At 44.1% G+C, this 22,623-nt stretch overlaps 1 protein-coding gene across 6 annotated transcripts in view; it reads left to right on the top strand.

Annotated features, from left to right (window-relative positions):
* Window positions 1–22,623, top strand: part of ANKRD44 (ankyrin repeat domain 44) — a 132,571-nt gene that overhangs the window by 43,417 nt on the left and 66,531 nt on the right. For all 6 annotated transcript variants that reach the window (XM_035136620.2, XM_035136639.2, XM_035136603.2 and 3 more), the window contains exons 2-3: window positions 15,102–15,185; window positions 20,317–20,395. In XM_035136620.2, the coding sequence (XP_034992511.2) occupies window positions 15,102–15,185; window positions 20,317–20,395 (163 nt within the window). The remainder of the gene's footprint in view (window positions 1–15,101; window positions 15,186–20,316; window positions 20,396–22,623) is intronic.

Genomic DNA, 22,623 nt, shown 5'->3' with positions numbered 1-22,623 from the left:
TCCCCATCCAACTCTGCCAACAATCTGGCTTGTATCGTCTATGACCCATTACATTGAATGCTGCCCTACCAACGAAGTATTGTTAACAGTCAGAGGCCTCCATTTGGGTTGGTGGATCACAAGTTGTACAAGCTGGTGTTGCCTCCTGATCTGCAAGGCCTCTGCCTTCCTCCCTGAACACCACTCCTCCACGTCCTTGAACTAACCTTGTTTTTGCTAGAGCACAGGTCTTTCATTCCTTGTCTGTGGTCACTAGACATCTCCATGGAGTTGCCTTTTATGTTAATAGAAAAGGCTCATGCTGGTGTGATTTACATAATTAGGTGGCCTGAACTGTGCTAACATTTCTGAAGGTTAAATGCAGGTACTCTGCCATCCATCCAGAACCATGAAATTAATTTTACTGGTGATTGTTGATGCTTTCAGGTAGGGCAGGCAGGTGCAGCTATGGCAATATATTGCTGTAGTGCGTTAATCTTGGTTGCAACTGCATCCTTTCAAAAACTTGTAAATTCCTCTGATTGTATTCCTGAAACTTAGCATATAAAAGATAAAAATAATGTGTATTATTTTTAACAGAATTCATGTACAGTAGTTAATTCCCCACTGAGTATATGTTCCTGTATTTATTCCCCTCTGACTGGGAAAATTAGGAAGTACATGTTAAACTACATTGTGAGTACATGTTAAACTACATTGTCATAATCAGGGTTAGGAATATAAAGTTTTAATTAAAAAAACTCAACGTAACACCTTAATCGGCATTACAGACTGTGAACGTCTTTATTTCACAAAAAGCTTTCACATTTTTGGGTATCAGATTGTGATTTGTGAACCACCAGTGGTCTGCGGTGTGTCTGTGGATTTGTGGCTGAAGGTGGGAATCAACCGTTGCATTAAATATCTAATGGTTTAATAATCAGTGTTTCTTCTCATGGAACTCTGGGAATTGTCACTTTGTGAGGGGAATAGGTGTCCCCTGGCAACTCCCAGCACCCATAACAAACTGCAGCTCCCAGGATTCTCTGAGGGAAGCCATGTCTGCATAGCCTCCAACATTTCTCTGATGAAATTAGGGATGTCCTATTCCATAATAATAATAATAATAATAATAATAATAATAATAATAATAATAATAGTTTTATTATTTATACGCCACCCATCTGACTGGGTTGCCCCAGCCACTCTGGGCAGCTTCTAACACATATTAAAACATAAAAAAATTAAACATAAAAACTTCCCTATGTAGGGCTGCCTTCAGATGTCTTCTAAAGGTAGCATAGTTACCGTACTTATCTCATTGGCTCCATGTCCTCCAACATATCTCCAATGAAAATAGGGATGTTTAAACCCGTCTGATAACTCCAGGAAGAGAGGGCTCAACATGCCACAATAAGGAGTGTATCTTTTGATTTAATTGTGATCCTTAGCTTATTTTTTTTTAAGTTGTTGCTTTTTTATAGATTGTAATCATTTTCCTGATGTTTTGTTAATTGTTCTATAAGATTTATACTGCATTTGGGATATTCTATCATGTTAGTTATTGCTGCTTACTGTTTTTAAGCCGCTTTGGCATTCATTTGAATGAAAAGCGGTGTAGAAATATAATAAGTCAAATCAGACTAATTAATTAAATGCATAGAAAACAAGAAAATGGACAATGACTGGGTTGTTGAGCAAGTTACCATTTTTCATGTCGGAGCCTTTCTATAGACAAGGACAGGGATTGTGTTATAGGTGGTGTGTCCACAATTTATGAGGTGCTCAGCAATGAATGTTCTGGTGTGTGTGTGTGTGTGTGTGTGTGAGAGAGAGAGAGAGAGAGAGAGAGAGAGATGTTTCATGCTTCATTGACCTGTATACACTTTGCTCAATTTAAGAGTTGACTTGGTGTGGTCACGGTGACATTTCACTGGGGCAGAAAGTGCAGTGCGTCCCTTTAAATACTTGTCCTATCTCTGTGGTTGTTGTGACCATGCTGTGTTGACTCAGGGACCTGATTCAGACAAGTATTCCCCATTTGTGAAAAGGCTCCGTCAACCACCATACCATAGCTGCCAAGTTTTCCCTTTTCTCGCGAGGAAGCCTATTCAGCATAAGGGAAAATCCCTTTAAAAAAGGGATAACTTGGCAGCTATGCACCATACCAATTGGGGCTTTTGCCCCTATGCATGTGGCCGTTGTGCCAGCGTGTCCTCTACTACAAGGAAAGCTCAGATAAGTGGATAAAACCTTCCCTCCATTTTAACTCTGTTTGACAAGCTCTAATTACAAAGGGTTGCAGCAGTGCCATCAGTCACACTTGGTGCAAGTGCAAGATTGCGGAGGTTTGATGATCTGAGACAAGGCTTAGGTCTTGTGTGGGAAGAAGGAAAGGCACACAGAAGTGTGAGATCCGGTGCTCAGAGTTTCTTGAGAGTTTCCTGAGGGTTTTTCTCTGAAATTTTGAGAAGAAATCTCTATGAGGAATTGGGGGGAGGGTGTCAGTAGTATTGTTAACAGCTGAGGGCAATAAGGGCACCAGTCTCCCTTTGCAGCTTGGACACAGGTGAGAAAGTGGAACCTCAGGGTTTGTGTACTACACTTTAAGTTATTTACAGTAGTGATGAATTGATTTCATGTGTTCAGATTTGAATAACTAGAGGCCTTCAAGAGATAGCACCAAGCAGAACGGTAGGACGGCAGCTTCTCCTTGGCTCTATTTCTGCGCTCTAACACAGTAGAGCCATTGACTATGGGTTGAATACACTCAGTCGTTGAATACAGCGCTCATAATCCCTGATCATTGGCCATGTTGGCTGGGGCTGAAGGGAGTTGCAGTTCAACAATCACTGGAGGAGCACAGGATTCCAACCCCTGCTTTAATGTATGTAACAATTTCATGACTTGCATGAAATCTTGTCACTTACAGTTCACAGCAGTCAGTCTAGAACAGGCATCCCCAAACTTCGGCCCTCCAGATGTTTTGGACTACAATTCCCATCATCCCTGACTACTGGTCCTGTTAGCTAGGGATCATGGGAGTTGTAGGCCAAAACATCTGGAGGGCCGCAGTTTGGGGATGCCTGGTCTAGAAGTACCTGGTCTTGATATTTTAGTAAATTTCTATATTGAAAATTTTGCGTATTTACATTCATGTACAGTATACAAATTGGAAAAAAACAAAACATTACCCAATATAACAGATTGGCAGATCTTAATGGTGGAATATATGCAGTTGGCAAAGACAACAGGTAGAATAAGAGGACAAATGAAACAAGTAGTCAACAAGGAATGGAGAGTGTTTGAAGAATATTTAAGAAATAGTAACATAAAAGAAACCCCATTGGCAGAGCTACGGTAGACTGAACCTGGTATAGTATAAATATATAAGTACAAGAAAAAGTGAAGAAAATATGTAAAGAATATATACAAAACTGTGCGAAATAATCCAAACAATAGACAAAATTGGAAGTCATTCTTAGGATTTTGTTACCAACGATGATATTTGTAAGTGTTCATGTATATTATGTGTTTTGTATGTTATGTGTTTGTTTTATAATTTTAAACAATAAAGATATATCTTTTTTTTAAAAGGGAAAAAAGGAATGTGTATACAGTCGTACCTTGGAAGTCGAACACCTTGCGAGTCGAAAGTTTTGGCTCCCGAACACTGCAAACCTGGAAGTGAGTGTTCCAGTTTGCAAACCTTCTTTAGAACCCGAATGTCCAACGTAGCTTCTGATTGACTGCGGGAGCTTCCTACAGCCAATCTGAAGCCGCGCCTTGGTTTCCAAACGTTTAGGAAGTCGAATGGACTTGCGGAACAGATTCCATTCGACTTCCGGGGTATGACTCTATTGCTAGGCCCTGAAGGAAGACGAGCAGGATTGGAACCCTGCTTTGTAAAAATGTAAGTGACTGCACAAAACCCCCCCAAGAGAATAACTTTGCCGCAGTTCACGAATAATCCAGAGCCAGCTGGTGAGCTTTTCTATAATGTTGCTTTAAACTTTTGCTATGAGTGGAACGGGTGACAAAAGACAAAACAGGATTTCCAGTCTCAGCTGAACACCAGCGCAACTCTTCTTCAGAGACCTGTTTGTGCTGAGTACATCTGATCCCTGCAGTGTATTTGACCAGAGATTTTGTGGGGAGCTGTGAAGGTCTCCTGCCTGGAGGTGATTGCAAGCTGGGCAGTTTGCAAGGTGGTGGTTTCCTGGTTTCAGCGTTGAGGCATCCTGGGATGAAAAGTTACTACTTCCGTGGCTAAATTAGATGTGGCACTAAATGCCTGACTGCCCCTGAAAATGGCATCTGTTTTTTCTTTCCCCTCCACAACATCTGGCAGTACTGACCCAAAGCCTGGTATGAGGCTGCTAGTAGTGTTATTGCAAAGAGCTTAAGTTTACAACACTGTGCTGGAGTCATGCAAGTCTACAACGCACATGAGCTGTAGTATTGTTTATAATTCCTCTATGGTTTTGTGGTGAAAGTGTGTGAACACATCTTATTTAATGATTTAGGTTTGCAGGGGGACCAGGCAGCTTAATGGACAAATAAAGAGATTAGTCTTGACATCTCTCATTAAGCTGTGGTGCACACATTCTTGGTGTGAAAGAAAACTGTCCGCTTGCAAAATAATCTATACATTTGAATCTTTTTAGAACTGGTGTTCTTTATGACTCCCCTCTCCCCTCTCATTGAATGTAGGACAAATTGACACCAGGTGTTCTCAGAGATGGTATAAGATTTGTTTTACGGCATGAGTCCAGTGCAGAATTACGTCTTGAAAAGTTTTTTAATAAAAACTCAGTTATGTGTTGCTGCTTTCCATTCAATTACCTTTTCTCCCCCCCCCCCAAGCTAAGATTTGAACCCCAAATGCTCTCCTCCACAAAATGTCTAGTTAGGGCTAGTCCAAGACATTTTGGTGTCTGAGGCAGAGATCAAGATCGTGCCTTCCCCCATCCCATGTAGCTGAGGGGACACAGGGCACACTGCCCAATACAGCTTTGTCTGCCCCCTATTACTCAGCATCTGCTGCCTAAAGAAGCTGCTTCTCTATGCCTAATGATAGGGCCGGCCTTGCCTTTGCATTCTTCTTTATTTGTGTTTTGGGTTTGCCAGTGAAGGGAGGGGAGTAGAGAGAGAGACTCAGTTCTCAGCAGATTCCGTTGAGTTCTAGAGGACCAAGTAAGTGGGCTGCAAGTGGCTGGCAAGAGAGAGAAACTTGTCCTGCTTCCAGAAAACATCAGTGTCAGGTTACACCCCTCCAAAATGGTGCCCCGGAGTACATTTCTTTGCTTTCTCTCATTTGCTCCTTTGGGGAAAGATAAAGCACAACACTTAGCGATGCTACCAAGAGAGGGCAAAATTTATTATCCATCCCATCCCCACCCCCCATCAGTTCTGATGGGTTTTAGTGGGTGTCCTTGACCCATGTGTTAAGGGTGTTTTGCTAATTAAGGAATAGCTGCCACTGGGGAATGCAGAAAATGGGTTGGATGGCTGGATGCAGAAGCCGTCGGTGAGAGATCTCCCTGAGTTGCTGGTGCTTGGGGCTGCATTAATAGGTTTTTGTTATTGTAGTTTTTCTTGTGGGTTCAGGTGCTGAATGTTCCTCGTTCTATCAGAGCCCTGATGTAAAAATTGGGGTTTGGCTTTTGCTGCCCATGGGACTCTGAGTCCCCTAAGTCCATGATTGGTCAGAGAAGAATGGATGGAGGCAGGAGGATCCAGTTGAAAGCAATGCAGATATTTATTTTTCTGTTGCATTGCAACAGAGTTCCCTCCCCTCCCATCCAGTGTGGTGTAGTGGTTAAGAGCGGTAGACTCGTAATCTGGTGAACCGGGTTCGGGTCCCCGCTCCTCCACATGCAGCTGCTGGGTGACCTTGGGCTAGTCACACTTCTTTGAAGTCTCTCAGCTCCACTCACCTCACAGAGGATGTTAGCCACTTTGAGACTCCTTCGGGTAGTGATAAAGCGGGATATCAAATCCAAACTCTTCTTCTTCCTTCAAAGGAGGGAGAGACAGTGAACAAAAGTGTGCAGGAACCTTTAAAGACTTTTGACACTGCCCTTAGTCAAAGACTACGCTGAAATCATCATACATACATCATAGGAGGTGGTCTACAGCAGAAATCGTGTCTGCCAGGATATCTGATAATGGTCACTGATTGCATTACCTGGGCAGCCTGGCCATTCTTTTGCGATGATTAATACTTTAGTTCCTGAATCCAGGTCACAGGCTCACTTTATTCATACACAAATATGCCCTTAAGACAGGATTTGTAAGCAAAAAGACAATGGGAAGACTTCCCCCATTTGCCTCCCTTACTGCAGAGTAATATTTGAGCTCATTGGGAGAGTCAAAATGGCTTTCAGGATTGCCCTCCTGTACTACAGTTTTTCAGACCCATGGTTTATATATTTAGATACGCGTGTATTTATGAATATTTATTCCATATTTGAGACCTTAAAATTCTTATAACAGCCCCAAGTAAATAGTGGAACTGTGTTGCAAGATCACACTTGCTCATAATTTTGCTCTTAAGGGCAAACATTCTCCATGATATCTGTAACACAAAGCATGGACTAGCTGGAGACCTGCTAGTCTTTTTAATGCCCTTTGCAACTCTGAGGAAGAAGTGGGGAGGGAGATTGGTCAAGCACTGAGTCAGCTTTGCCACAGAGACTGCAGCTGACCCTCACCATGTATGGCTTAACAGAGCAACCATGTAGGATATTTCAAAAATGATAGCTATACATCAGCCGGGTGCTTCCTGGGTATGCTGTTCTTAAAATCACATTGAACCCATTTGCTATTAAATTTCAAAATCTAAAGCCTGTTGAAGAGGTTTGTAGGGTGGTGTAATCTTGTAACAATCAAGTCAATGGGTGGGTTCCTCAAGTGGGGGCACCAAACCTTTAAAGTACATGGCTCCCACAAAGAATCTTGGGAACTATAGTTTACCTCTCACAGAGCTACAACTCCCAGCACCCTGAGCAAACCACAGTTCCCAGGATTCTCTGTGGGAAGTCGTCTGCTTTCAGTGTAAGGTGTTTGCTGTCCCCAGTTTACATTTCCATGACTCCTGTGAGTAAGACACAAGTAGGACACTTAAAAATGGCTGCCGTACATTACCTTTGTTGAGTTTTCTGGAGTTCTAACAACTGAGCTCAAGGCCTGTGTACGTTAAACTTACGATAAACCTCTCCACTTCTATTCATTTCCTGCCTAAATGTGCTATGCTTAAGGAATAAGCAGAAACTATATTCTCCCAAATTGCTGCCATTTGGAGATTTGGATAAGTACTCAGTAGTACTACTGCTACTACTACTACTACTAATAATAATAAAGCTGCTTTAATGCTTCAGTTAGTCTTTCTCCGCCTCTGCACTACTGAGACAAAAGCTGTACATATGGCATTAGTGTAAAACTAAAATGCTCAGCTTGTAGTCTTTAGTTAGAGAAAACCTCATTGTGTTAATTTCCTGTTATCACTGAACTAAGCAGAGAAGAGTGAAGCATCAATTCCTAGTTTCCGGAGTGGAAACATCCTGAGAGAACCATATGTGACAAATATCTGTGGCCTGGCTTTTAAAAATATGTGTCAGGTTGCTGCTCAGCACAGTAGATATAGGAAAATATATAGGGAGTTTTAAAAGAAATTATAGAGAGGAGTGGGTGTTGAGACTTTTGGGGGGAGCGCGGCTTCCTAGAAAAATGAACTTGTCTTATTCACAATAGGATACTGTAATTCCCTTCAATATTATTGACAGTTCTTCTAGATCAGGCATCCCCAAACTGCGGCCCTCCAGATGTTTTGGCCTACAACTCCCATGATCCCTAGCTAACAGGACCAGTGGTCGGGGAAGGTGGGAATTGTAGTTCAAAACATCTGGAGGGCCGAAGTTTGCGGATGCCTGTTCTAGATTCTGAGATTTGTTTGCTTTACAGATAACATGTTACTGGGATTTATTTATTTTTTAAAATCTTCTTCATTCTTGGCACAAATCTCAAGTTGCATTCATTATTTGCTTCCATTTATAGCCTACGTGATCAGTATTCTAGACTGGTATGAGAAAGAAAAAGCAAAATGAAATTATTGAAAGGAAGGTCAGTACTGTGCCTCTTTTGTAGGAGGAGGAACAGATAACCACAAAGTAACTCACTAAGAGAACAGTTGAACTGGGATCTGAATCTACCTTTTCCATGTCTAGCACTTTACCCAATGAAGTAAATACAGTATACACTTTATATATCTAAGATATGTAGTCTACTGTTCTCTATTTGTTTATTTATTGGAAGCATAGTGTGATCTCTCTCTCTCTCTCTCTCTCTCTCTCTCTCTCTCTCTCTCTCTCTCTCTCAGTATATAGAGATCTCTATATAGATATAACTTTAATGAATAATAATAACAATCAGTGCTATTTTTATTGAAAAAGAGGCGCTGGAACTCACCATTGTTCTCTTATAATGGCAATGGCACGCACCTGAAAGGTGCCAGAACTGAGTTCTGTCGAGTTCCGGCTGAAAAAAGTCCCAGTAGTAGTAATGATAATAATAACATCATCATCTATACACATACATTATATCCAAGATTCAGTAGGCTTACAATAAATGAAAAGTCCCTAGATAATGGGTGTGTGCCTCTGTGCCTCATGTTCATCTTGTTATAATTGGCAATTTAATTGAATACCACAGGGTATATTCCCTTCTCTTCTCCCTGTGCCCTTTTGAAGAGCCTGGATGTTTCGTAAATTGTCTTTGCTCATTTCTTCGGGGGGTGGGAGGGACTTGAAATGGTGAGGAGGAATTGGAGATCCCCTTGGCACAAGTGCTGCTCTGGCCAGCTGTAACCCATAGTGGAAAAGGAAACAGGATGGAGTTGGCAGCAGGAGCACGCCATTAATGGAAAGGAGCGAAAGTGGCTGAAATGGTCTGGGATTTCCTGCCCCAGTAAATGAATAAAGCTGAGTTAACCTCTGAAACAACGTCCTGTATTCCCGATTCGTGTAAACAAATCTTGTCTCAGTTTGCAGATTTCGCTGGGGGGGGGATCGCCAGCAAGTTAGAGCAACACATTTTTATAACAACAGGAAGCCCAGGATTAGGGAAGTTAAAGCCTTTTTTGCCATCGGTCCTATTTCTCAAGAGACTTTCTCAGCCGACATGCTTTTAAATCCAGCAGATGAAAGCAAGCTTGATGACCACAGGGGGATTTCAGTGCAAACGGGCCTTGCCGAGGAGATTTCTTATGCCTTCAGATTGTACGGCCGCTCTTGCTGCCTCTCCTGCATCTGGCAAAGCAAGTGGAAAATGTTCTTGTTGGCTTTTAGTGGGTCACTAGAGAGCAAAATGTTTACATCCTTCCCTTTAAAGAGAGGAGGTGGAGGGGAGAGAGAGACAGAAAGGTTTCCAGATTGTGTTAGTTAACTGCAATGGTCTGCACTTGTGAAGAAGGCAAGATTGATGGGATGTGCTGTGTGTTGCAACTCTGTTATTCATTTCAACTTTCCTTTAAACTCTCCGTACTATGCCAAGTTTTACAGAGACACTTTCGAGGATCCATTACCTAAGCATCCCTCCTCGTCTTTAGCTCCTGAACATTGCATTGCATTCATTTTCTCTCTATTAGCCTGCCTTGTGTTGGCTTCTGAATCAGAGTGTTAGGGTTTATTTATTTATATTTACAGAACGTATTAGTTCACTGGTCACCGGAAGCTTTCCAAGCAGCTTGCATTATAGAAAAATATATCCCACATACACAACATAGGGGGAAAAAAGGAGGGGAATCCTATAATTAACATTGCAGACATCCTACAATTTAGGGTTCTATCTACTGCTAGGCCTAGCCAGAGCAGGCCTATTGAAGTCACTGGGCATGACTAATTTAGGCCTATTAATTTCAGTGGGTCTACTCGATGAGTAGGGCTTAGTTGGCTACTACAGCCCATTATCTTTTTTCTTCTTCTTTTTAAACCTACAACAATCCCACAATGAACATGATTGTACAGGACTACTTAATAGAGATCAGATGTGGTCTAACCTCTGTGTAAGCATTTTGCAAGCCAAGCAGGACAAATGATAAAAAAACAGGTTGTCTGGAGGGGTGTGCGTGTGTGTGTTTAAGTAAGAGTTTGGAAACTATAGTGTCCTTTTATTTCCTTTTCCTTTTGGATTCTGTTGCCGCTTCGAAGCTCCTAATAAGACTGGTAGCTTTAAAAGAGATTAGCAAGAGATTAACAAAGCTGGTGGCTTAAAAAAAAGGGGGGGGGTAGGGAAATCTTGTGAGGAAAGGCCAGCCAAAATGTCAAGTGAAACATTTTCCTGGTGAAGAAAAGTGTCAGTGAGAGGATACTGATTCTCAAGGCCAAAGGACCAGATATCTCAAGAACAAGGAAAGCGGAGTGTCGTATTGTTGTCATCGTCAAGGCTGTTTATATTGTGTTTGCTGATAATACTTGGTGGATCGTTCCCCTGTCTGGGAAAGAAGAAATAGCGGGTGGGGAGTGGCCCTGAGTTTTACTCCTTAAAGTGCCTAGGGCCATAAATGCTCCGTTTTCCATTATCCAGCTGGTGGAAGAGCAGAATTGAAATGACACCCTGCTTTTGGGGGTGGGTCTTGGCTGTGGGCTTACCTGGTGACATTGGTAGGTAGCCATTTTAAAAAAACAACACAGTACCTTAGGACGCCCAGTGTTGTGTTGCATAGTGGGGCATAGTGGAAAATCTTAAGCAATTTAAAATGCTATTCATAGTTACCCAGGGAAGGCTATGGGTGGACTGTGGGGATTTTGGAGCCCCAAAGTGCTGGCTGTAGATGGTGAGGCCTGGCAAGGAAAGGGGCAAAATACAGGTTAAACAAGCTGGGCATGTTAGGTATAGTTAGCCTGTTAATTTCCCAGGTAAACCTGGGTTGTATTTTAAGAAATAAATTGTACAGTTAAAGGTTCTCATGAGCCCAAAACCATGTATGGTGTCTCCAGACATTTTCTTCTGGGGTCAGGGGGTGCTGTGTATGTGTATGTGTGTGAGAGATTTTCCCTGCTTGTGGTTGTGCAGAGAGCATTATTGGCTGCTCACTCACCACCTTAGAACAAATTTACACCACCAGGTGCCATAGAAAAGCACTAGATATATCAAGAGATCCAACGCACCCTGGTCACCATTTCTTTCAGCTCCTGCCATCGGGACGGAGATATAGAACAATGCAGGCAAGAACGAGCCGTCTCAGGAACAGTTTCTTCTCTAGAGCAATTTTGGCCTTAAATGGAAAGCCCGGACTTTGAAGTCATCTTATTTTACTTGTTATTTTGTAGTATATTTACTGTTTTTAATTAGCTTTTGTAATTTTGGATTATGCGGAATGCTTTATCTGAGTGGATGTAGCAACCGAGTAATTTCGTTGTTCCCGCAAGGGGACAATGACAATAAAGATATCTTATCTTATCTCTTCTTCCCTCAAAATCTCTCCATCGTCCCCCAAGCTGACATTTTGCTTCTGTAAGGTGGATAATGTTGTGGTGCAGATTTGAAGCAAAAGAAGAAGTTGCAGGTAGAAGGATTAAACGCCCCCTCCTCCCTCCTCCCAGTTTTCTCTGTTCAGAATGACATCCTCCCAAAGCTGCTTAGGTCTGTTTTTGGTTACTGTACTTTGGATTCTAATTCGTCTCAAATGCTTTATAAATACCTGATTTTTCACTGTGCTTTCTTGATAATTTCAATTTTGGTGTGTGAACCGCTTCAAGGTGTTATCACAACCAAGTTGATATATAAATCATGTTAAATAAATCTCTCTGTTGTTAAAAGTTTGGAATTAACTGGCCTAAAACATTTTCTTTGAATTTGTTGAGGTCTGCCCCCCCCCCCACTTACAAATTTTGGAATTGGGGGCTTTCACGGTGGCCGGAGTGGGCTACTTCAGAGTAACGACTCTACACAGCTCTGCATTTTATCTTTTATTGGTGCTGAGTATTTACAGTGCTAATGGCAGTGCTATTTACAAAGACACATCTGCTCAGCTTGAATCAGAACCTCCAAGTGGCTTTTGGCGCGTCTTGCGCCAGCATAACAACTTGGGGAGACCCATCCTCTTCCCCCGACGCTTTCTGCGCAATTCCGGAGTTGGGGGGACGGGTCTGCCCCCCTTCCTTCCCCCTTCCTGTCCCACCTGGGACAATGGCTCTTCTACCCTGCCAGAGCCTTGGACACCACTTCCTGTTTCCCCACTTGAGCTGGAGCTTTCCCTCTTTTCAGCTTCGCTCGGGGCTGGGCTGGAACTCAGGAGGGGAGGGGCTTCGCGATACCCCTTGTCCCTCACCATGGGCGTACCCAGGATCAAAACTAGGGGGGGCAAGGGGAGGGGCCAAGGCACGGAAGGGGAGGGGCCACAAAGTGGGCGGGAACGGCGAACTCGCGCTCCGCCGGGCTGTGCCCCTCCCTAGAAGCAGGGCTGGTGGGCGGAGGCGGAGCCCAGCCCAGCGGAGCGCGAGTTCAGCGTTCCCACCCGCCGCGCCGCGCTCTCTGGTTCCCCGCCGCGCTTGGCCTTGCCAGAGGGCGCGACGGGGAGCTGGAGGGAGGGCGCAGCGCGGCGGGCGGGAACGGCGAACTCGCGCTCTGCCGGGCTGTGCCCCTCCCTAGCAGCAGGGCTGGTGGGCGGAGGCGGAGCCCAGCCCAGCGGAGCGCGAGTTCGGCGTTCCCGCCCACCGCGCCGCGCTCCCTGGTTCCCCGCCGCGCTTGGCCTTGCCTGAGGACGCGCCGGGGAGCTGGAGGGAGGGTGCGGCGCGGTGCGGCGGGAATGGTGAACTCGCGCTCCGCCGGGCTGTGCTCCGCCTCTGCCCACCAGCCCTGCTTCTAGAGTAGGGCAGCTGCCCTAACTTGCCGCATGGTGGGTACGCCCTTGTCCCTCACAGGGGCTATATTTGAAGAGTGGATCATAATTACATTTATTCCCCTCCTTCGCCTATTGAACTACCATAAACTATGGGGGAGGGTTGGAATGCCATCATGAAAAATAGTGAGTTGAAAATGGAATGGAAATTTGTCTCTGCTCTTTTTCCTTTTCAGAAGCGACACACACATTTCAAAAATGCCTATTTTCAAAACCCCACCCGCTTGGTTTGAAAAATGTAGGTCCGCCTTGTTGTCCAAACACACACAGCTCAGTAGTTGCAATTTTCTGTGGTAGGAGAATGGCCAGGTTCCAGGGGGAGAGTGCAGGAATTGGCCTCTGTTTCACCTGGAAACATTAGCAATTCTAAGGGCAGGAGTCTGGTTATACACAGAAAAATGGAAATGAGCCATTTTGAAGCCAAGCTTCCGGCCAAAATTAGCTCAGAAAGCCGAAGGGAAAAATCTGTATTTACTCAGTGTACACCTCTAGCATACTGAGCAACCCGACTGAAGATCTATAGGGCTTCAAGACCTATTATTATGAGGTCTTATTATTAGACTTGCTATTTAAGGGCTTATAGACTTTTGTGTCTGTGTAAAGGATGCATCAGCGACTAGGCGATGGCCCGCTATGAACATCGTGCTCCCTGTTAGCCATTGCAAGTTAAGCGGTGAGATGAACAGTTACTAACAGCTTGAGGAAATAACCAGGTTTTAACCAGGCACCAAACTGAATAAGGTTCATGCCAAGCAAATATCAGATGGGAGGGCATTCCACAAGTGGGGTGCCGTCACAGAGAAGGCCCTATCTGGTGTCACCAAGTAATGTGTAACACCCAAAGTTGGGACTCCCCAGAAGATTTCAGGACACTCAGGTACCAAGGTGGCTTCAGTGATCCACTATATTAGATGACTTTAATGATACATTTAACGTCCCTGGCCAGATCTGATAGAATGGAGAAAGAGATTTGCTTGCTACGAAGTGTGTCTCAAGCATCAAATTATTTGTTTTTTAAAAGGTGTAGCACAGCACTGATTGTCAGCTGATCATGGGGAAGTGATGCATATGTACAAGGCTTCCCGAGCGCCAACTATCAGCTGATAGTGATAGGGGTGAATGGAGATAACGATCTGGCACCCCAGCCCAAGCCAGTTCCCCACCTCTGCTTTAAGAACATGCTTTTAAATAAGTTTAAAGGATGTTAAGAACCACGGATAGATCCCGCCACTAAATATAGACTGAAAGGGGCAGCTTATGGCGAACTCTCGGAGCAGATGTTTCTTTCAGTCTCATCAGTAATATTTTCCAACTACTGAAGGACCAGCTGCTTAATTATTTCCTGCTTTAGCCATTCACACTATATCCTAGATTCCATGAATGCGACAGCAATGATGTCAGTTTCCCAACCACCCTTCCACTGCATAGAAACCTATGAACATTGTGTGTGCGCACCCTATGGTTGTAAGTGCTGTGTAAAAGCAAATGCTGCTTTTTCTCCAGGGACAGGCTATGGGTTCAAGTGCCCCCTTTCTCACTCTGGGGCAAAATCACCCTCTCTTCTCTGGCCTTTGTTAGCAGACAGCCAGGAGAATATGGTGGTCAGAGTGCATTTTTTTTTAAAGTTGCAGAAGGCTGTTGACCAGTTTTCAGAAATCTAGCAGGCGGTTATAAAGAGCCATTGTTAGCAGCTGAGATAGTAGAGCATAGAGGGTTGTTGGTGTAAGTCAATCTTGGCCTGTTAGAGAGTTCAAGTTGGTTCACAAGGCCATTTCCCCCAAGTCACCCATCCATCAGTTGACACCACTTGTGATGTCTTATTGTTTCCATTGATGTATGTTTTGCACTTTCATTGTATATTTATTTCGTATTAATATGGTACAATGTTGGCCACTGCTTGGGGGGGGGGGAGGATTTGCGCTAAAAAGCGGTATATAAATAAACCAGGCCATCCATATCAAAACCATGCCATCTGATGGGCAGAAGAGCATCTTAAATCCTGTGTTGGGTGCACACCTCTTTCCCTTGCAGGAAACAGGGGTGTGTGACCAAAGCAGAAGGATTTAATGCCTCCAATCTACAACCGACTAGCAGGCATTTGATTTACATTTCAGGGCAGTCTAGTGTAAATACGACGTTTAACATGGCTGGAAATATCTTGGAGCGTGTAATGGGTTTGACATTAAATCATTCCCCCTCTATTATTTTTTGTTTCTTCTAGCCCCCGCTGGTTCAAGCAATTTTCAATGGTGATCCTGATGAGATACGTATGTTGATCTACAAAACAGAAGATGTCAACGCTCTGGTAAGTGACTCAGTTGTTGTACTTAACCAGCAGCTGAAAAATTGTCTGATTTATTTTTTAAAAAATCATGATTTTCAAATTCCAAGTCTAGCAACAGCCCTGTTGGGAAGTATGATTGGAAGATGAGATGATCGTTTTCGTCCATTTTCATGTGTCTGGGTCTGACTGTCATCTGTGATCTGTTTTACTGGCTTTCTGCTTTCCTCTTTGTGAGGAAATTTCTGCACAATTTTCCTGAGAGTCCAGGAAAGCAGGTTGGGGAAACTTTTCTAGCTCCTGGCTAGTCCCACCCCATGGACCAACTTAGACAGGTGAGTGGGACAATCCAGTTGTTTAAATTCCATGGTGAGGTTCCCAAGTTCCTGGCAGTCAGGCCACCACAGAATAAAACTTTGTCATTTCAAGCCATGTGAGAAAAGGCTGCTGTTCCTTTATCCGATGAAGAACAGTTGTACGGTTTAAAACTACAATATAATTGTGGTGTGTCGTTTTGGTTATTTAGAGTGGCCATTGTCATGTTTGCTTAATGTGCATGGCTGCCCTGGGGAAATTGGAACAGAATTCTTTGTTTTCCCCCCTAATCTGCTTGCATGGATTAAAAATATTACTGTATGTGGACATAAAGCAGACTTCTTCGGTAACATACTTGGTAGGGGTTTGGAAAACCTCTTGTTTCGTTCATGTTAAGACAGCGATTGCTCCATTTTTCTTACTGAACGTGAGGAGAAATGAGATGCTGGTTTTTCGTTTATGGCATTGTTGATTTCTTATCTGCCCACTCGTCGTTGTAAACACACTGTTCCTGCATGTGGCTTCACTGGCCCACTGCCCACAGCTACAAGGAAGTTTTGAATTCCTGTTATCGAGTTTTGTAGAGCATTATTGTCTTGTGCCCAACCTAAATAATGTGGATAGTTCAGGGAGGCAGCTAAGTAGACTCCCTGACTTTGTGAAGGCTTCCAGCTAGCCTAATTAAACCACATCTCGTCCTATATCTTAAAGAACCAATGCTTCATGGCTAGATTAACCTTCCTTATCAATATCACGGACCCAATTTTCTGATCTGTTCTTTTCCCAGTCTGATATAGGCTGCATATGCACCATACCTTTAAAACAAGTTATTTCCCTCGAAGAATTCTGGCACTTTAGTCTCCCCCTCACAGAGTTACAGTTCTCAGAAACCCTTTATATCAAACTGCAGTGCCCTGAATTTTTTTGTGGGGAGAAATGTGCCTTAAAGGTGCAGAGTGTATGCAAGTTCAAAAAAAAAACATTTTGTGTTTTTGAGAGAACACAAATTAGGTATTTTGTGTGCATTTAGTGGCTGCTCATTCAGTTTCTTGGATGTGTCAAACTAGCAGTGACCCTCTTTGGCATGCATAACAATGTATGAAAGGTGCTGAGTTTGAGCCATTTTGATGGAAGCCAACCACCTAAATGCAATTCATGTGTTGGAGCATCCTTGTGATTAGTTCTAAACTCGTCATCACAAAATGTTTTTTGTGGATTGTGCCAGGTTTAGGTTTATTTTCCCCAGCCATGACTAGAAAAATTAAGATAATGAGTTAACCATTTAGCTAGTAATCTTAGAGGGCCTCATTCTACAGCTGATTTTAAAAATGACATCGAGAAATCTCCATTTTGGAAATTTGCCTGGTTTGTTGACACCTTGCTTGAAACAATGGTAGGACTGATCGTCTTTGCACATATTACTGTTCTAATTAAACAGACAGTTAGGTGCAGGGCTAACCAAAGACTTGCCTACCTTTCAGAAGAAGAAAGTGTACATATGCTGTTGAACTGCTTTTCACTACTGTTTATTCTCAGCAAGGAAAATAGTCATTGTGATGCATCAGTCTTGAGACAGAACAATGAAAAAGTTCAGCGAGGCCAAGAGATAAATGAATCCTGCCTCTTCCTTCAACAACTATATATTTAGCCTTGTTTAATGATATCTATTGTCTTGGACAGGCCTTTTTTGTTCGTTTTTTAAAGGACTGTATACTTGAAAAATGGCTCTACTTAAACTAACAACATGTGCAATCCTTCCTTCTGTTGTTTTAGACCTTTTGTGTCTGTGGGGGGGTCATTTATCTGGTGGAATCACCATCTTAAGTTGGAAGGAAAATGTTTGCACTATTTTGGAGATTGTGAGATATTCTAGAGAAGGGGGAAAGCAGCTTCCCATCTGCCAGACTTAACTTTTTTGGGTTCTGGATGCCTGAAGTTTTGCAACCCTCACAATAAACGTGCACACACAGAGCAGAGTTTATGGAACGAACCATTGATTGCTTGGCCTTGGACTTTGGACTGATCAAGCAGGATCTTACTTGCTGGTTGTCCTTTATAATTTTTGCATGAGATTAATAGCGAGAGCAGGGACGCAGGTGGCACTGTGGGTTAAACCACAGAGCCTAGGGCTTGCCGATCAGAAGGTCGACGGTTCAAATCCCTGCGACGGGGTGAGCTCCCGTTGCTCGGTCCCAGCTCCTGCCAACCTAGCAGTTCAAAAGCATGTCAAAGTGCAAGTAGATAAATAGGAACCGCTACAGCGGGAAGGTAAACGGCGTTTCCGTGTGCTGCTCTGGTTCACCAGAAGCAGCTTTGTCATGCTGGCCACATGACCTGGAAGCTGTACGCCGGCTCCCTCAGCCAATAACGTGATGAGTGCCGCAACCCCAGAGTCGGTCACGACTGGACCTAATGGTCAGGGGTCTTTACCTTTACCTAATAGCAAGAGCAAGAGTGTGGCAGACCTAGACATCAATATCTCCTGCTGCTTGTTGTAGCCACCAACTGCTTTCAGGAGAGCCTTTCTCCTTGCACAGCAGGCTTGGCATCAGGTGTGGGTATTGCTGTGCACCAGCTAAGCCCCCCTCCCTCCAGTAGGGGACCCACTGCCAACCCCGTGGGCCCCCTGGCTCTGTTGCTCCTTCTCCATACAGTTGCTGCCTGCACACCTGTCTCCTTCAAGTGAGTTCACAATAGAAGGAACAAGAAGGAGCAGCAACTTCCACTCATTTTGCCCTCTCCTGAAGCTCCCAAACAGAAGAGGGCAAGCAAATGAGCAGTGGGGACAACAGCAAGGGGGAGCTGGGCTCACTTAGGAAGGTATCTGTTTGAGGAAATCTTGCCCATCCTGCCTTCCCAAACCCTGGAGCTAATACCATTGTCACAAAGGCACCATGCTGTAGAATAGGCATCCCCAAACTGCAGCCCTCCAGGTGTTTTGGCCTACAACTCCCATGATCCCTAGCTAACAGGACCAGTGGTCGGGAAGATGGGAATTCTAGTCCAAAACATCTGGAGGGCCGAAGTTTGGGGATGCCTGGTGTAGAACCTTGCCTAAAACAACAGCAACAAAGGTTTATCCAGAAATCATGTCCACTTGCGCACTGCTTCATAAGCGGTTATTTCTCTTCTGCTTGCTGCCTTTTCCTTCATAATTACCATTCTGCTATCATAATTTTCATTATGTCTAGGTAGAATACAGGTGGAGAGTGAGATGCAGATAATTGCAGAAACGTTTTGGCAAACGCTTGAAATTTTGTGCTCCTGCTAATGCAGATCATTGCTACTTAAAAAACAAGACCCGGTGTGGATGAATGCTAGGAGATACATGAATATGGAAGTGAAGTCTCCTTCACAAATAGGGAAATACAGTATTCACGATAAATTTAAATATCACTGCTGTATTTCCCACACATCTTACTCTCGTTTCCTTCAGTGTAGATCCCGCTTTCATAATCAAAGAGTGGTCAGAAGGGAACCAATCTGGTGTGACCAATCAAAAGTTGGTCAGGGGGCAACCTGAATTACAAAATGTAAAAGGTGTATTAAAAAATGCCCCCCACCAGGATCTCTGACTTCTACTGTTTTAAGTCTTAAAGTGAAAAGGCTGTATTGTGAGCGAAATATTGCTAACAAATCTGTTCTCCCATCTGCAAAAGGGCAAGAGGCCCAAGAAGAGCAGGTCTGGATTTAATATCAGCCAAAGTTAATGTGAAGGGAAAATGAGGTGAAGAAACATGCTGTAATGGTGCTGTTGCGGGCGGCTGCTCTTGAGTAAAGACGCCCAAGTCCGCTCTGCCTTTAAGAGTTTTATTGTGCATAGTATTTACAGTGCAGAGATAGCAGAAAACATGACCTCTCAGTCACTCGCAGAATCCGGGAGTGGACGTTTCCTGTTGCGTGCCCAGCATAAGAGTTTGGGCACCCCGAAACGCCTCCTCCCCACCTTACGTTTGGTGGCGCGCCTTAATTCGAGTGCCAGAAGGGGCTGCCTGTTCCCCTCCACCTGTTAGTCAGGGCATTGCAATGGCTCTCTAGCATAGCGGAGCCCTCCAACTCACTAACTTCCTCATTCCCCCCACCTTACCCGCTGCTGCTGCTCTCACTGGGCGATGTGCTAGTCAACAGGAGAGGCGGAGGCTCCCTGTACGGCGGTCCCCTGACACATAAACAAACACATTATATTAGGAAAATTGCATTGCCTGACACATAAACAAACACATTATATTAGGAAAATTGCATTGCCTGACACATAAACAAACACATTATATTAGGAAAATTGCATTGCAAACATTTGTGTATTAAGCATAATTGCATACAAAAAAGTGTATGGTAGGAGAAATGAATTTTCATGAGGCCTTAAAAAAAATGCCAATTGGTGTGGAAATGTGCATAAGGTTGGAAAATGAGAAACTGAAACCCAAATTGTCAAATATGCCCATCTCTGCAAAAGACCCAATGCTGTCCCAAGAATGCTGTCGTGCTCACACTGTGTGGAGGATCAAAGGAGTTCAGAAGTGGCATGATAGAAATCTCTGTTTTGTGTGCCTAACCTAAAGACCCCTATCCCCTCAAGTCGCAGAGCCAACTCTGTAGGCGGCAGCGATTGCCCCACCTCCACACTTGTGGCGCCATGACTGGAAGCAGTAGAGCGTGAAGCAAAACAAAGTTTGATGACCATCTGCTGGCAATCGCTGTATCTTGAACTGCATTGATGGGGCTTCCTAGGAGTGGCCTTGACTGTCTCCCTCAGTGGCTACAGCCCACAACCAGCTACAATGGCAGCCTGTAGGCCTTTGGTTAGTAATTCTGTAATGATCGTGTCTCTTTTGCTCTTTAGGACACAGAGAAGAGGACCCCTCTTCACGTTGCAGCTTTCCTGGGGGATGCAGAGATAATTGAGCTTCTCATCTTGTCAGGTACGTAGTTCCTGTATCACCATTAGGAAGGCAAATGGCCATAGGTATGTGTAGATGTCGGCTGCATATCACAAACGAGTCATTCAGATCTAAGTTTTCTGTGTGCATGTTCAGCACCTTGTCCCATCAGCCATGATATTCCCATCAGTCATAATATTCATTGCCCTTCTCCTGGTCACTGTCCACACAAGTGGGTGGAGCTTGATATTCAGGCTGAGTTTCTTTTGTTCCTCTCCTCAGTCATTTCTAGGCGAGAGACAGAGGCCGGAGGGCCCAGCAGGCTGGGAATTTATCCCTACTCTGGGCGTGCAAGGCCAAGCACCACCATTGGCCAGTTGGTCCCGCACCCCAGGGAACACCCTTTAATTCCTGCTGCCATTGGCCAATTTGGTGGCAGGAGGACGATCACAGAGGAGGCCTGGGGGCCTGCCCACAAAGCAAGCCACCCAAGAAGGGGCAAACAGACATCTCCCTTTCTCTTCACTATCCTTTCCCGATTTTGGTGTTCCTCTACTTGTGTACATGCATCTTTTTAAAAGAGAAAATTCATTTTTAAAATAATTTTTTAAAAGAAAATTCTCAGGGAAGTACACAAGACTTCAAGAGCATGTTACCAGCCTTGAGTAACCTGCTTCCCCAATGGACAAAACTGAGGTTTGTGTTTTTCAAGGGGTGGAATGGGGGCAATCTCCATTCCTATTATTCTGTTTTTTAAAAGGGAGGGAGGCCTTTTGGAACTGTGATATTGACCTGACCATGGCTTGTACCAGAGGTAAGACCTCTATATTTACAAAATAAATAAATCTTGATGTATGCACCGTGATGACAGTCCTCAAGATCACATGTGTTGAGATCTTGAGAGAATAGCTCCTTCAAACTGGGTTGTTGAACTTTGGACGTGCCTTCAGTAAGCAGCAGTCGGTAGAAATATGCATGCTTGTATTGTTTGGGATTCGTTACCTTGCTCAAGGTGATTTTCTGAATGATGTGGATACATTTTGGATAGTGACGGGGTGATAGTTGGCCCCCATAGCAGATGAAGATGGCCCTATTTTCACCTGAGGAGTGTTGCAGGGTATGAACCACACAGCTTAAAAAGGAAAGTCAATGACAGTACAGCTCTACCTGTGCCACCAATAACCCCCTTCATCTGTGACCCAGAGTGCAGACTGCATACAGTACAGCTTTGATGGACCTGGTGGAAACATTGTTTGTATCCAATGGCTAGAATAGGTTGTTGGGGTATTCACTTGACTATCTTGGAAAACCCAGAGTTGGTGCAAAGTCTTTGTTCTGACCAGTGGTACAAGAAATGTTGGACTTTGAAGTTACTGCTCCTATGTACCACCTCTTTAGGTTGTAATGTGTATTATCTCGGTTACTGCAAAATGTGCTAAGTCTGGAGGCCCTCCTCCTCATTCTCCTGAATCAGCCCTTTCCTCCTCCTCCTCCTCCTCCTCCTCCTCCTCCTCCTCCTCCTCCTCCTTCTCCCCTCTCCTCTCCTCTCCTCTCATCTCATTATTTGCTTGTTACCTATGAAGGTCTTGTCCTGCCTGGGCTACGCAATCTTTATTTGAGATCCTTAAGTTCGGGGTGAGAATCCTCCAGCCCTCAGGACTAATGAGGCCTGCCAAGCCTTCTGAATTGGCTTGCAATAGTGTTTTGGCCAAGCCACACCAACTTGTACTGCTCCTAATGCCAACAGGCATCCCTGGGCACAGGGCATAGAGTCCAGTTCAGCAAGGCAACTTTTAAGTTCAGACCCTTCAAAGCCTTGGTGGTAATTTGAAACACTGGTGGCAATGCTGGTATAGGAGGCAGGACTTTACATCCGACATGGGGTCTTATTTCATACGAACATGATGCATGTATTAGCATGGAATTGTTTGTCTCACACTGTTTGTACCACCATGGCTTGGATTTGAAGATGTGAATGACCACATCTAAGCCTTGGAGACAGTGAAGCCGGCAGCTATTGTACCAGTACAATCTGTGGGGATCAGATGTGCAGTGCAGAAATACAACACAAGGGCCATGTTTTCTTTACTGAAGGTGTTAGAAACATTATTTCCCTTCCCTGTCAAATCCTTTGCACAGAAATCAAGGACATGTGGGAAAGCCTTTTGACAATTAGTGCTGGTCTTAAACATTTGCTATTAGACTTCATAAAACATGTTTAAATGTGTAGTGTCTTTGGCAATGTACAACATTTCCTGTTTCTTGAAAGC

Source organism: Zootoca vivipara, chromosome 1 (genome assembly GCF_963506605.1).
Source record: "Zootoca vivipara chromosome 1, rZooViv1.1, whole genome shotgun sequence".
Classification (NCBI taxonomy): domain Eukaryota; kingdom Metazoa; phylum Chordata; class Lepidosauria; order Squamata; family Lacertidae; genus Zootoca; species Zootoca vivipara.
This window is presented reverse-complemented; position numbering and strand designations above follow the sequence as displayed.